General features: G+C 36.5%; 1 protein-coding gene across 1 annotated transcript; it reads right to left on the bottom strand.

Annotated features, from left to right (window-relative positions):
* Nucleotides 1–3479: 3479 nt before the first annotated feature.
* Nucleotides 3480–4209, bottom strand: LOC114537960 (GRB10-interacting GYF protein 2-like). The gene is made up of 2 exons (XM_028559080.1): nucleotides 4023–4209; nucleotides 3480–3985 (listed from the first exon to the last, which is right to left on the bottom strand). Exons 1-2 carry the CDS (start codon nucleotides 4207–4209, stop codon nucleotides 3480–3482), a joined length of 693 nt encoding a protein of 230 aa, XP_028414881.1.
* Nucleotides 4210–15433: the final 11224 nt, after the last annotated feature.

The following is a 15433-nucleotide window of genomic DNA, read 5'->3' as shown; positions in this document are numbered from 1 at the left end:
CAGGACATTGAAAGCAAGATGGGTTTGTCAGCAACTTCTTTCTTGTACCCAAAAAGAGAGGGGTCAGAGACCACTAATAAATCTGAAGAGACTAAATCAATTTGTAAAATACGAACACTTCAAAATGGAAAATATCCATATGCTCTGCGATCGTTTAAAAAAAGGCGAATTATCTGGTCAAAATAGATTTGAGGGATGCCTACTTCACAGTCCCGTCCCCATTTGGGTAAATCACCAAAAATACCTGAGGTTCCCATGGAACGAGAACCTCAATGAGTTTGCCTGCCTTCCATTTGGACTAGCATCAGCGCCAAGGGTGTTCACCAAATTCATGAATTCATAGGCGTGTTACGCCTGCTAGGGATTCGAGTAATAGTTTATCTAGACGACATGCTAATTATGGCGGAGTCTCTAGAAATGGCCAAGGGTCATGCAACAACAACAGTGAAGTGAACCTTCTAGTTAGTTTAGGGTTCACTGTAAATTACCAAAAATCAATTCTAATACCTCGAACAACAATTCCTAGGATTTTTGGTCGTACTAAAAAACTTTAATTTATCTTTTTCAAAGGAAAAAATAAAAAAACCAAGAAAGCATGTCAGTCAATTTTAGACAACCCCCTACCATCCATACAACAACTTTCCCAACTTTTGGGCTACCTAACTTCCACCATTCAGGCAGTCTTCCCTGCACCAATTCATTTTCGGCATTTACAAGTAGACAAAAACAATGCCTTGAGCGCTTGCCAAGGCTACTCGGCCACTCTCAACCTCAGCCAACAGGCAAAGGAAGAGTTGATCTGGTGGAGGAACAATCTGGATGCTTGGAATGGGAAAGCTCTAGTTACAGGGGAACCGGATCTAATAATAGAAACGGATGCCTCCTGCGAAGGGTGGGGTGCCCTCCTGCATGGGTTAGACAGCCAGAGGAAGATGGTCCCTCCAAGAACAACAACTCCATATAAATTGTCTGGAACTGATTGATAGCAGGAGCATTTATTTGCCCTCAAGGCTTTCACGAAGAACAAGGCTCAAATGCACGTTCAGCTGTTGATGGACAATAGATCAGCCCATTACATAAACAAGATGGGTGGGATCAGGTCCCCTATTCTGGCCTCCCTAGCAAAAGACCTTTGGCAGTGGTGTCTCAAACGCAAGATTATGCTGGAAGTACAGCATCGCTTGTTGGAGACCGGATCTAGAGGCAGAATCTCTCTCAATGCATGGGCTCAAGATTGGAGCAAGTTCCAAGGCTACTATGTCTTCCCCCCTTTTTCCCTAGTGGGGCAATGTTTAAAACATGGGATATTCAAATGGTTATCGGCTATATAAAATCTCTTGGGAGTAATGAGGCATTAGGGACCTTAAGATGCGCGACGGGAAACGAACGACGGGCGGGTAGAAAGCGCGGATAGACTGGAACGAGAACGCCGTCGGGTGTTGCAAAAAATACAGTTAAGAAACGCGACGGCTACAGCTTGCATATTTTACATGAAGTGTTATAAAGAAAATGTTTATTACTGCCAATATGGCCTCCTTCAAATATACTCGAAATTCTCTGCTTTTGGCTTATGACGAAGATATCATTGACGACGAAGAATTTGCGCTCTTGTATGATCTACACACATCAAAAAATCCTTGTTTTCCATACGAAGAGTATGATCATTTTAACTTAGATGCCGTTGACAGCGTCGAATGCAAAGTAGAATTTCGTGTGGAAAAAAATGATATACCTCTCTTGGCCAATGTTCTTCGTATACCAGCGAGATTTCGATGTCAGCAAGGAACGGTATGCGATGGAGTCGAAGGATTATGCATATTGCTAAAACGACTCGCTTACCCATGTCATTTTAGTGACATGATACCTCGCTTTGGTAAACCAGTTCCTGTCTTGAGTATGATCACAAATACTGTTGTGGATTACATTTATGAGGAACACCAACATCGTATAACTGGATGGAACCAGACAATCTTGAATCCTGACAAACTTGAGCAATATGCCGAGGCTATATCGATGAAGGGAGCAGCTTTAGATAATTGTTTTGGGTTTATTGATGGGACTGTTAGACCCATATGTCGCCCTAAAGAAAAGCAGAGGATTGTTTACAATGGGCACAAGAGAGTGCACGCCCTTAAGTTTCAGTCAGTGACACTGCCATCTGGAATGATCACTCAAATGTTTGGCCCGATAGGTAAAGAAGAGTGCAAATAATTAATCCATTGAGCCTCAATGCACCTTACTTATTTTTTTTTACTTGTCTAATGCCAGACAGTTTTAATGAGTTAATATACAACCAATCTATTGTGAATGATTGGAAAGTGCAAATGTGATTATCAGCTGGTCAAAATAATTATTTTTTTATTACCTTTAGAGGGTAAAGACATGATGCAAGGATGCTGAGAGAATCTGGGTTGTTGGATCTACTGCAGGAAAATGCTTATTCACAAGCTGGAAGTCCTATGTGCCTATACGGAGACCCCGCCTACCCTCTTCGTGTACACCTACAGGCACCTTACAGAAATGCTCAAATTACACCTCAAATGCAAAAATTTTAACAAGTCAATGAGTTCTGTAAGAATATCCGTTGAATGGTTGTTTGGAGATATTGCAAATTACTTTAAATTTATGGATTTTAAGAAAAATCTTAAAATAGGATTGAGTTCAGTTGGAAAGTTTTATGTGGTGTCTGCTCTTCTTAGAAATGCACTTACTTGCATGTATCATAATCAAACATCAAAGTTCTTTTGACTGGAACCTCCAACGCTGTATGAATATTTTAAGTAAATAAATTTTACATTTTTATATACATGTACCTGGTATATATTGTTGTTTTTTTTATCAGCGAGTTATAGAATTCGGTTATCCGCATCCCTTTACTTTGGACTTTTATTTCTTAATAAATATAAATAGAACATTTTTCATTATAATAACAAAATTTACAACTATATATATATGTATATATGTATGTATGTATGTATGTATGTATGTATGTATGTATGTATGTATGTATGTATGTATGTATGTATGTATGTATGTATGTATGTATGTATGTATATATGTATGTATATATGTATGTATATATGTATGTATATATGTATGTATATATGTATGTATATATGTATGTATATATGTATGTATATATGTATGTATATATGTATATATATATATGTATATATATATATGTATATATATATATGTATATATATATATGTATATATATATATGTATATATATATATGTATATATATATATGTATATATATATATGTATATATATATATATATATACAAGTACATAACAAAAATAAATACAATACAAATACAATACAAATACAAATACAAATACAAATACAAATACAAATACAAATACAAAAAGGTATTTTGTCAGTTAAGCCTAATATAAATAGGACAATCCAAACAGCAAATTACATAAAGATAAACAACACAACTATGATTGGTTTTTAATATAGAGTTTTTTCTTTAATTTTTACCGAGTTTAGAAATTAAAGCAAGCATCATAGTTTGGAAGTCTTGCATTTGCTTGTTATGTTGCTGTTGCTGCTGAACAACCACATTCATCAAAGCCTCGTGTTTCTTTTCTTGCAACTCAAGTGTTTTTCGCTGTAGTTCCATCTCTTCTTTTTTAATTTCTGCCTGCATCACATTTTTTTCACGTAAGAACAACAGGGTGTCACCTCCATTTGACCTTCTCTTTTTTGGTTGCCCTTCATTCTCTTTATCTGTACCTTTTCGTTTTTGGGTCTCTCCTAACTTCTCCATTGCTTTCCTCCGCACGTCTTCTGCACTTTGTTTTTCTTTATCCATTTCTTTCATCTTTACACCAGACTCGTATTCCACTTGTTTTGTTGAAGCATCCTCAATTTCAATGATATCTTCCAATGCATCTTCTACCTCTGTCATTTCTGTGTCAATTCCACTGGCCTCTTCTTCTTCTCTTAGCTTTTTTTTAAGTTTTTGTGATAGAATCTTCTCTTAGCTTTTTTTTAAGTTTTTGTGATAGAAGAGTATATCTATCCCTCACTCCTCTTTGGTCAACTATGAACTTTGGATTTTCTATCTTCATCAGGTTATGAACAATCTCATTCCACTTGGCCCCTCTTTGAACTGTCCCTTTTTTTGTTCCAGTAAAAGGATCCACTGCTAAAATTTCACGACATAGCATAATATCGTGTTCCTCAGTCCAAAACATAGTCCTGTTATGGTAAAGTACGTAAATATAAATGAAAACTTCTTAATATTATATAATTACGTTATGTATAGACCTACTGTAATTATGTGTACTATGTATAAGCAAATGCATTATTAGGGACCGGTCATTATTTCTTGTGGGTGGGCAAAAACAAGGGGTGGGTCACTAGAATTTATGTAATAAAAGGATGAAGTACACAAGTCTGAAGCTGTTTGCCATATAAACAAGAAGTGGACATGTAGCTAGACATTTGTCATTTTGTTAAAGAGGACTATGTACAGTGGCTGTAATTTAACTGCATATGTCAAGATATAAGTTTTAACGCTATTCAAGTTGTGATAGTTTAAATTATAAAAAAAACCTCTTATAATAAAATGTCTTATAATATAAGCTATTAAATAAAGTTATTGAACTGTGAAATATTGAAGTTCTTTATAAAATAAGCTATTCAACTTCTAATATAAACAAAGAAGCATGCTATCTATAACAATTAGTTAACAACTGTTGTATTTGTTGTTGCAGTTTTATAAATAAAAGACAATAAAAGACAAATTATCAAAAGACAAATTATCAAAGGACAAATTTATATCAAAAGACAAGATGCCAATGTACTTACGTCGTTTTTTTTTGACGTTTTTTTGAATCTTGTTTTTCCTTGCTAACTTCTACTTCGACGACTTGTACAGAAATGTCCATTATATGTGTTTTTTTTATGCTTTTATAAAATTTATCTTCACGTTGTGCTCACAACTTGAGATTGTCAATTTTGCCGTTGTCGACTCGAAGGGACGGGAGCGCGAAAGTAATAAGTGACTCTCTGCGCATGCTCAGATAAATTTTTAACTTCCGGTTACCGGTCGTTGTCGTTTCCCGTCGCGCATCTTAAGGTCACTATTACCTCTCAAAACCATGTCTTTAAAGTTGGGAACACTGCTAGCCATAACTTCACTAAAATGTGTTTCAGAAGTTGTAGCTCATGATCTTCGATTTAGACGTTTTACTCCAGAACGAGTCTGGTTTGAGCTACCGGACTTGGTCAAAAAGTCTCGCTTCCTACATGGTTTAAGAAATCGTTTCATGCGAGTTTTCTAGAAAATGTTATTATCTGTGTAGTAAATTGTCTTCAAGAATATAAAAAATGCAGGAAGGAATTTCGAACACAATTAGGTTGATCTGATCCAAATCGATTGTTGCTATCTTATATTCGTCCTCATAAACCTATTACTTCGGATACTCTTAGTCATGGATAGTAGAATTTTTAAAACAAGCAGGAGTAGATACCAGTATTTTTAAAGCCCATTCAACCCGAAGTGCTACGTCTTCAGCAGCCATCAGAAACAACTGTTGCTTAAAGGATATTTTAGCCTTAGCTGATTGGTCTACGGACTCCACGTTTAAACGTTTTTATTATAGACCATCAACCAGTTATGCTTTTATTATAGACCATCAACCAGTTATGCGTAATGTTTTAAGTACAACCCCAACAGTTCACGAGAAGCTTTGAACTTACATTGCCAATGGCAGCCAATATGGTGCCGTCTTGACTACCATCACTGTAAGTATGCACATTTTATCTTTTTTATCGCTCAAAGCGAGTACATTGAATGTCCAAATTCTAGAAGAACATTTATTGACTATGCATGACGTGCTATATTAATTAAATAATGTGTTTTGAATAAAAGATTAACCTGAGAAGTAATTTTGATTTTGAGCTATTGCTTTTGCCAAACTAAGCATTTCAAGTTATAGCTACTGAATTCTACTAATTCTAAATATGCCAATTTCATTTTGTTAAAGGTTTTTGGTCAATTTCATTTGTATGGCCAGTAACAGGAAAAATAACAATGACAGCTTTGCTGTACCACTTCCACCTGAAAAGAAACCAGGATTAATTGCATACTCAAAATGCATTATCTGCCAAAGTCCATAATAAAGATGAAACGTTAAGAAAAGCAAAGTCGTCTTCAATCACTACTCTGCAAAACGCCTTTGTAAGGATGAAGTCTATGAACGACTCAACACGGAAATTTGCAATCTTGCTAATTGCAATGTGTTATGGCATGCCACATGTTGCTCATCTTACACCAGCTCGCAGATTTTGGCATATGCTACCAGCAATCACAAGGAAGGAGAAGTTCGATCATTAGATGATACACTTAGAGTTATAGAGTGTCTGCCTGTTTCTCCATAGATTGGTCTAAATGTTTAATTTGTGGGAATAAGGCACATAAGAAATGTTGCGAAATGCACAATGTCAGCAGTACCTTTGCAGCATGCAAATTGGTTCGAGAAGCAGCTGACGAAAAGAATGCTATATGCTCTCAGCTCAGTCAACAACAACCTTATAGCTAGTGAAGCAAAGTATCATAAAACCTGTTTTGCCTCTTATGTTAGCAAGTCCAATCTTAAGCACAAGGCGTTTAAAGAGACAGACGATTTACGATCTAGTATTTAGAGAAGTGGTGACTAAAAAATTTACTTTCAGCATATCCTAAACACTTGGAGGAGAAGGGAATCAATGCAGATGGTTACAACAAACAGCGTCTGAAGCTTCGACTTGAAAGGTACTTCGGGGAATATATATTTAAGCAATATATCTGTGCAAGATGTTCTAAATGCAGCAGCAAAGAATTCACAAGTCACATCGGCAAAAAATAATGTTCCAGATACTACAGCGAATTAAAGAAGATATACAAAAATGCAATGGAATTTCAATAAAACCTCTTGACGCAAGTGCGATATCTCTACAATCGGCAAGAATCATTCCTCCCACCCTGTATTGGCTACTCCGCATGATAACCACATCGAATGACACTGGAATTGACAACTTTGATCAACCAACTCCCTGCGAGAAAATGCAAGACGAGAGGCGAGTTCTTTGCATAGCACAAGATATTGTTATACTGTGCATCAAACTCCCACGTGAAACTCCCAAAGCAAATAGGTCTTGCAATGGCAGTTCATCACCTCACAGGACGTAGAAACCTATGGCACAGTCATCCCATCAAGCATCACTGAAGGATCATTTATTTGTGCAAGTTGCTGCCAATAACAATGACTTGAGCGAGGAGACACTGGACTGGAGAAACACTACACATGCTACAACCATGGTTGTCTACACCAAAGACAGACATTTGGCCCAGAGAAACCACCTACTACCGTTGGTGATCATTCAAAGAGGCAGCGTAGCTTAAAGAGAAAAGGAAATGCATATCTGTTAGAGGAATGTTCAGCTTATGGAAAAAGACCAGCAGTTACCCAGTATACTGGCAAACTTAACATAGAATGACTAAAGGGCGTCAACAGCGATCTGACTGCAGTAATCAAAATGGACAATGTGTGGGCCCTCGTATGAATCCAGCAAGCATAACACAGATAGGCGTTGGTGTTCATGGCCAAGAAGTACAGCCAGTTCCAAGCTGGGGAGGATTCAATTCAACCTTGTATCCAGACCTTTCCCCGGAGAGCAAGATTGAACCTGAAGCGAGGATGTCGCTGCCAAATACGATCTATACCCAAACACTAGACCGAAGCCATGCACGACAGATGAATTAAGGTATCTCTTGTTTTGTCAGAAAAAAATAAAAGAATGAGCTGCTTAGTAGCGTTCTGGTAGTGCGTACATTTAAAATGTGCGCACTACCAGACCTTGGTTTGGAGAATGGCTTTAACAGCAATTCAGGATCTTCCACAGCCCAATAGTTATGGGTGGATTCGAGACAGCTTCTCAGTCATACCTGTCCACATGATGAAAGAGCCAGTGCCAAACAGTTTGTTGGAACTGACAAATTGCACATGCAAAGGGGGGGTCAGCGCAACTGCTCTAGTAACAATACCGGTCTGTCATGTACTGAGGCATGTTTCTGCATGGCCACTGCCGATCTGTGCAAGAATCCACATGGTGTTAAGGAATTATCAAGTGATTCAGAAGACTCGGATACAAACTAAAATCGTCTTGTAATGATTTATGTAGTTTAAACAAAACGTTTGCTTGAAATGTTTGTTTTGAACGGAGTGACAAACCAAATTACTGTAACACTCAATATAATATACAGTATAAATTAATCACAAATGAGACCTCCCGGACTTTGATTTTGTTCTGTGCTGTTTATTGACATTATAAATCTGTACTACCAAGTAATACCTGGTGTGTTTTATTTTTTAACAATGGAGAAATAAGGGTTTTCATAGAATTATGGTCATGTGACCAATCACGTGACACCATTGGTAAACAAAAATTACGTTTGTCTGCCCCCTAAGAGGTGTGTATCAATGTTTACTTGCGTTTTGTAAGAAAATTCGGATTGCAAGGGCCAATGGGGGCATTTTCCACATCAGCCTCGTTTTCATGCAGGGCTTTAAAGTAACACCTAAAAAACCAGCTGTATTTTGGAACGTACCCCACATATTGAGACTACGACATATCTAGCATTAATGAGGAGGTCTTTCTCTACTAGAACCAGGCGTTGAACCTTTTCTGTGGTGAGGGTTAAACAAAACGTAAGATTTTCGACCACTGCTCCCTGACTGTGTGTATGTATGCTAAAACGAACTGTAGCCTATGTATAAATGTTATTCACAATCATAGATATGCCAGAAATGTAATAATACGAATATGATTGGAGAGTGATGAATATAAGGCATTGATTTTGTTTATGTAATACTCTTTCCGTGCATGTATATACACTGGCGGTCAAAAAGAATTGCTCAAAACAAGTTAAATTGCTCTCAGATGAACATAACTGTTCCTCTAACAATATATATGAGTAAATTTAGACTAGTTTACATGCTAAGCTATATGAAATATAAATATTTTGTTGACCCTCCTTTGGCCTTATAATTGATTACGGCCTTACACCGGCGTGGTCATATTTTCTGTTAAGGTGGTAATCTTAACGGTCAAAAGAAATTCATCCTAGAAACAGTCTTTACAGCAACGCATAAATCATGAACGGTTTATGAATGAATTCCTTTCTTGCACTATCCCCTTGACATTGTCCCACAGATTTTCAATAGGGTTAAGGTTTTTTGACTGTGCAGGCCAATCCATTTCTGTCACCCCCTCTTCCTGAAACCATTGTTTGACTATATCTTGGAAGGGTGGCAGGTTGCATTACATTATTGAAATATTGCTTGGAATAAGAGAATTATCCAAAATGCCTATGAAGCTCTCTCCTATATTCGCTTCCTATTTATGAATTTGTATCTAAACAGTTCTTTTTGACCCCTAGTGTACAATAAAAGATAGATTGTTATGATTCATGTTACATGCGATAATAGCAACATTTGAGCAGTTCTTTTTGACCGCCAGTGTGTTTCAGAAACACACAACTGAATATGAGGCAATAATATCGAAAATTTAAAGATATTGCGCGAAGTATTGCTCTAAGGAGTTAATTATCAGTTGAAAATACCGATGGAAAATCACTTATTTTCCAGGCCATTTGGTCGGCTTATGTCTATGGTTAGCTCAGCTGGAGTTGACAAAACGAAAATATTACCGATGGTGAATAACCTTTTCCAATTGGTGTGCTTGTGGGAGTACTGGACATGTATGCATATTTTTCAGCTGAAGGGTCTGCAGCACAAGTCCATACTCTGAAAGGGAAGGTCAAGGTCCTGCAACAGAAGGAGAATAAAAAGAAGAAATACAAAGATTCATAGCATCAGCTACTTGATCAGTACCTTACAGAAAAAAAAAAGATTTTGATGAAGGAAAATAAGAAATTGAAGCAGAAAAATGAAAAATTGAAACAGAAAATTGAAATTTTGATAGCATGCAGCTGTGTGAAGGATGTGCTGAAAAATTCAACGAGAAGATCAAAAGGAAGAAATGAAGTCAAAGAATTTGCTGTCACCCTTCAATATTACTCAACAAAGGCATACAACTATTTAAGATCCATCCTTCCACTGCCTCGTCCTTCCCTCATGCAGAAATGGTTACATTTGATCAATTGTGAGCCAGGATTTTTCACTGAAGTGTTTGAAACATTGAAGAATGAGGGCAAACGTAATAATGAGAAGATGGATTGTTGCCTAGTGATCCATGCAATGGTGATACGTAAACAAGAATTATGGAGTGAAGCCAAGAAGAAATTTAGTGGCTTTGTAGATTATAGGAATGGCAAAGTGAAACACTGGCTTCTGAGATGCTTGCATTTGCACTAGTTGAATTGAGAAGCCACTGGAAAATGCCTGTTTGATATTTTTCAATTCAAATATTACATTCCAACATCGTTGGTAATCAACATAGTCCAGTATGTAGAGTATGTCTTTGTTCGTTATATGGCAAATGAGACATTTGACCAAATGAACACTGGATCCAAGCTCAGCACAAGAATGATCTTGCATGTAGCCAACTATTTCAGCCAAGAAAAGCCTAAATCTACCCCCCTTTATCAACCGCCATCCAACAATGAAATGTCAAGTGAGGAGTAAAGATTGTGTCTTGTTAACTAATTCCCGTCTGGTCACAATTACTTCCGACAATATTGTCGGGCAGAAGCAAAACATTAAATATCTCAGCAAGTATTTGGGCTAAAGAGCCCGGAATATCACTAAACGATAGCGGTTGAAACGATAATTTAAATAGTATATTCAAACCAACATATAGTTATAAACTGCATTTGTATTATAAGTCAAAAATGGATATCTTTTTAAGATTAACTGTACTCAATATATACGGTACTCTGCACCCAGAGAGAATAACAATAATACTAATCAACATTAAGAGCAAATTAAATGTAGATTGATTATAAACAAGGTGCAAGAAGTCCATTAAACCATGATAAATTGACTTTTGACAAGGCAAACAAGATAACATATTAGACCTTTAACAGCCACTACAAGTCTACCAGAGGTTGAATCTGAAGTGGAGTGAAATCTTTTGTATCAGCAGTCAGCACCTCAAAATTCAAAAGATTAACTATTGATAACTTTCGCCTGACACAAAAAAGTTTTCCTATGATTCCTATCGTAATTAAGTCACGTACCAAAGGTCAAAAAGGCTAATAAAAGCATATAACTTTTTATCGTTGACGCTTTTGCAGTTGTTTATACTATAGTCCGAAGGCAAAAAAGTTTGAAAACTGGCTCACCTGAGGCAAAAATAGCTTTCCCGATAAGTGAATTAAGCCATTTGCAACGTCATATGTAGAGCAAGAAGCCGCTTCTCCATTTACTTTGTCGAACAGGGAAAAAGATAAACAATTTTATCTTTTTTAGAGGAAATACGAAAAAAATATATACCGAAAATCAAAAATATTTTCGTAAAGACCAGGAGGGATACACATAGTTTTTCACTTTGTATTGCGGTATGTCAGTGGTAATTACCATGGGCAAAGGGGACCAGGTGACGTCACAAAGCTCAAAATCCGCCATGTTTGTTGCTTCACTTTCTGATCAGGAGCCGGTCCTCCAAGAATTATTGTATAGCTCAGTGGCCAAAACTCCCTTAATGCCCTTCCCATGGGTGAATTTGACACCAGAAATCGCTTTCTGACGTAAAATTGGATCTAGGGGGCAGATTTTCGGCTTTTTCTGCCCGAAATTTTTTTCGATATTTTTATTATTTTAAAAAATCGGCAAAAATCTTCTAAATGCTCGATTTTGACACTAAAGATATCAAAATAGTCCTGAATATGTAAACTAAACCACTGCAACTGGTTTTCTTTGCATTTTGGGCAATATTTTAAGGATTAGGCTGCTTTGATGTGTAGTATTGAATAATATATAAAATGCATGCACCTCAAGTGAATATCATAGCGAATTGGCAACATATCGATTTACGAAAAAACATGTATCCAATGAGGACAATTTCTTCTTTAAAGTGGTCCCATTTTTATTAAAAAAGTATGTTCCGGACTCATACCCATCTATAAGGTTACGTGCATATGGCAAGTTGTATTCAAAGGCAGTGATCAACTTTGGCAAACCAAGTGGCCAACATCACCTTACTACCAAAACAATAATGTTTTGCAATGAGTGAAATTGTCAAAACTCTTCAAGAATAATTTGTATATATTTGTTGTGAACTTTATAAACATTTAAACTGTTTTAGAAATCTATTCTGCCTTGTTTTTATGTACTTATTTTCAGGGGCGGATCCAGACTGATGCTAAAACATCGGTCAAAATTTTCTAATAATATGCGAAATGTTTCGTAGTACTCACTTTCGTAGCTTAGTCACTCAATTAAACTTTGAAACAACACACATGTTTAAAAACTTAAAAAGTGAGTTGAGAATTGTCCAGCATCGAAAGGAGACGAAGGTAGCAGCAGAATTTGTCAATTTGACGCTTTTTTATCTTGTAGCCAATATTTTTGTCACACTTTAAATTCGACAATGTTTTAAAAGTAAAATGTGTTTTAAAAGTAAAATGTATGCAATTAGATATGCAGTGGGGAATATTTAGTGTCTATGCAGCGCCAGTGGGGAATAATTTGTGCAAGTGAAACACGATTTAGCAACAGTCCCGAGTCCTCTAACCGTGTTTTCCCACAGGAAGTCTATTGTATTCTTGTGAAATTTGAGTTTTACTGATGCTACTAATCTATTAGTATGCATATCCACTGATGCTGACCGCCGCTTTAACTCTTGCATGTTTAATTTTTCATTGCCTGCATTTCTCGAAGCAAAATGGTGGACGATATGAAAATTGGCAGCGAACTTTGCTCATTTTTTCGAGACGAAAAGGTTATTCAAATAGAGTCGATTAGGAAGGATTGTGAGATGAAAGCCTTGTCAAAAGTCAAACAAACAAAAGCTTGGGATCCCTTTCAAGGTGGTAAGCATACTTGTGATTTGTATGCCAAGTTGCTTATTCCTCTGCATATAACGAAGGAATGGGAACGTCAGGGTGGAGAGTTGAGAGCTTTAAAGTGAGTAACTTCAATGACATATTAAATTGCATGATTTTTTAAAAGTAAACATGTTTCAACATCTCATGATGCCATCCTCAGTGTGAGATATTGAGTAATTGATACTGGGAATATGTATTTACGATTTAATATATATTGACATTGGGAAGATGTATTTACTAAATTTACTTGCACACAGCCTGTGTAATATATGGGCATTTTGTGCTAGAAGTTTGTTTCTTGGCGTAATATCATAAACTACAGTCCTCAGCTGCAAAGGTAGAACAGAAGTAGCAACTGGAGTAATTAATTTGTCATCCAGGGGCTGGGAGGTTTTATGGGAGGTTGCAGAGGCAATATGAAAGCATAATATTTATCAAAGTTAATATGTTTTTCAAAGCAATATTCATACCAATTACAAGACCTTTCACATTGTTTCAGAACCCTGGGAACTGGAAATTGCTTATACCGAGCATGCTCCAAACTGTTGTGTGGTAAAGACCAACTATGGCATGTTTTGCGAATGTTGACAAGCATTTAATTGTTCAATAATGAGCAGTTTTATGCATTTCATCCTTTTAGTAAAGAAAGTCACATCTCTTCCATTGTGACAATACTGCATTCTCTGCAGCTGTCTCTGATGAAGCATTAGCTGAAGGTTATGACAGGAAAAATCCATCTACAAGAACTGCGGTCATTCAGCGAGAGGCCTTGAGAACAACTGTTATTGGAAAATTTTCTTCTCTTTTATGCATGTTGGCCTTGTCTTCAGTGACTGGGATGAATTTAAGAACTGTTTGCCCAGAGAAAATAGCTGAGAAAACCAAGTATTCTCAGTTCATGAATGGCATCATTTCTCCAAGAGCAGCCCACACTAAATTTTCAAGGTCATGCAACATCCTCTTGTTTTCTTATGGTCAAGTCTTGGTACTATCACTACTCTTCCTGGTATGGATTCAAACATCTTTCAACCTAATCATTTTGTCCCTTTGTTGGAATTCAAACATAAAGGAAGTCATGTGACAGTCAAAGTGTGAACAACCACAAAATGTTAGACAGCAGCTGAAGATCACTGATGTCCTAAAGAGCAAGGGAAATATTTCTGAAGGTATTCTCTTTGATTAATATAATTTTAGATATTTAGGTGCTTGTTTTGTAAATGTATAAATATTATAGTGGTGCAAAGTTAATCATACACGTCATTTGTATTTCAGTTGCTCATTGTACATTTTTTGAATTATAGTAATAGTTTTCTCTTGCTATTATAGACAATCCTGATAATCTTGTAAAAGATGTTACAGCAAAGAATGAAAAGCCTCAAACAGTGGTAAGACCAATTACACATCAAACTATTTTTTATTTAAAGATTTTTCAGCAACTTTATTGTAATTTATGTCAATTTCTTTTTTCAGATAAGGGAAACAACTCTAAAGATCTTCTGACAGCAGCAAGAGTAGATGCCAAGAAATTGTCAAGTGGTATTTAAAACTTATTATCTATTCTGTTTCCGGAACTAATTAGAAGTTATAGAATTTTGTTTCAGTTTCGTTAAATCATATTTGGTTAAATTTAGCTAGTGTACCAGGTTAAACAGGTGCATGCACATTGTTGCCAAGATCATACAGCTTACTAGTTACTCCGCCTGCGTATGCGCAGCGGAGTCTTAAAATGCCATGGTCTTTTTTCCTTTTCGTCGTTTTGGGCGACAGAAGTTGGCATTTCTACAGGTAACCCAAAACATTTTGACCGAGAAGCCCTGGGTTACACGGATGAGTTATGTACATCAGTTGGCATTTAGGGAGGTTTGGGGGTGATTTTGTGCAATGTTTATTTTCTTCGTGTCCTTGTGCGGCTGTGCTCGTGTTTGAATCGACGTTCATCCCTTGTGAAAAATTGAAAAATATGAATGTCGAATTGAAAGAGCTTTCAGAACCATGTTCAACAACTACAAAGGTAAGTTGTTAAGATTTAGATTGTATTCATATGCTGTGGCGGTAATCGCATATTAGTAAACCCAAGATTTTCCGTTTTATATATAGTTGATTTATTGATTCACATTGACGTATTGTTTTAATACAAACTAGGTATATACAAAGTACTGTTTGCTCTCAGGAATTATACATACTACAAGTTTAGCGACCCTCCATGCTTAAGAATTCGATATTTCTATTTACTAGAGTCTATTTTAAATGTATATTAAATGATTACAAAGCGGCCAAAGCCTGGTCGAATTGTAATCATGCAGGACCCAACATTTTGACAATCCAGTCTTTGGCAGGTGACATCATCCCTTGGGTATCTAAGAAGCTTTGATTCCAGCTTTAGATCACCCCTGATGAAGACAGTAGACTGGACTGTCGAAACG

This window comes from Dendronephthya gigantea, unplaced genomic scaffold (genome assembly GCF_004324835.1).
Source record: "Dendronephthya gigantea isolate DGI-Jeju-01 unplaced genomic scaffold, DenGig_1.0 000170F, whole genome shotgun sequence".
Lineage (NCBI taxonomy): Eukaryota > Metazoa > Cnidaria > Anthozoa > Malacalcyonacea > Nephtheidae > Dendronephthya > Dendronephthya gigantea.
This window is presented reverse-complemented; position numbering and strand designations above follow the sequence as displayed.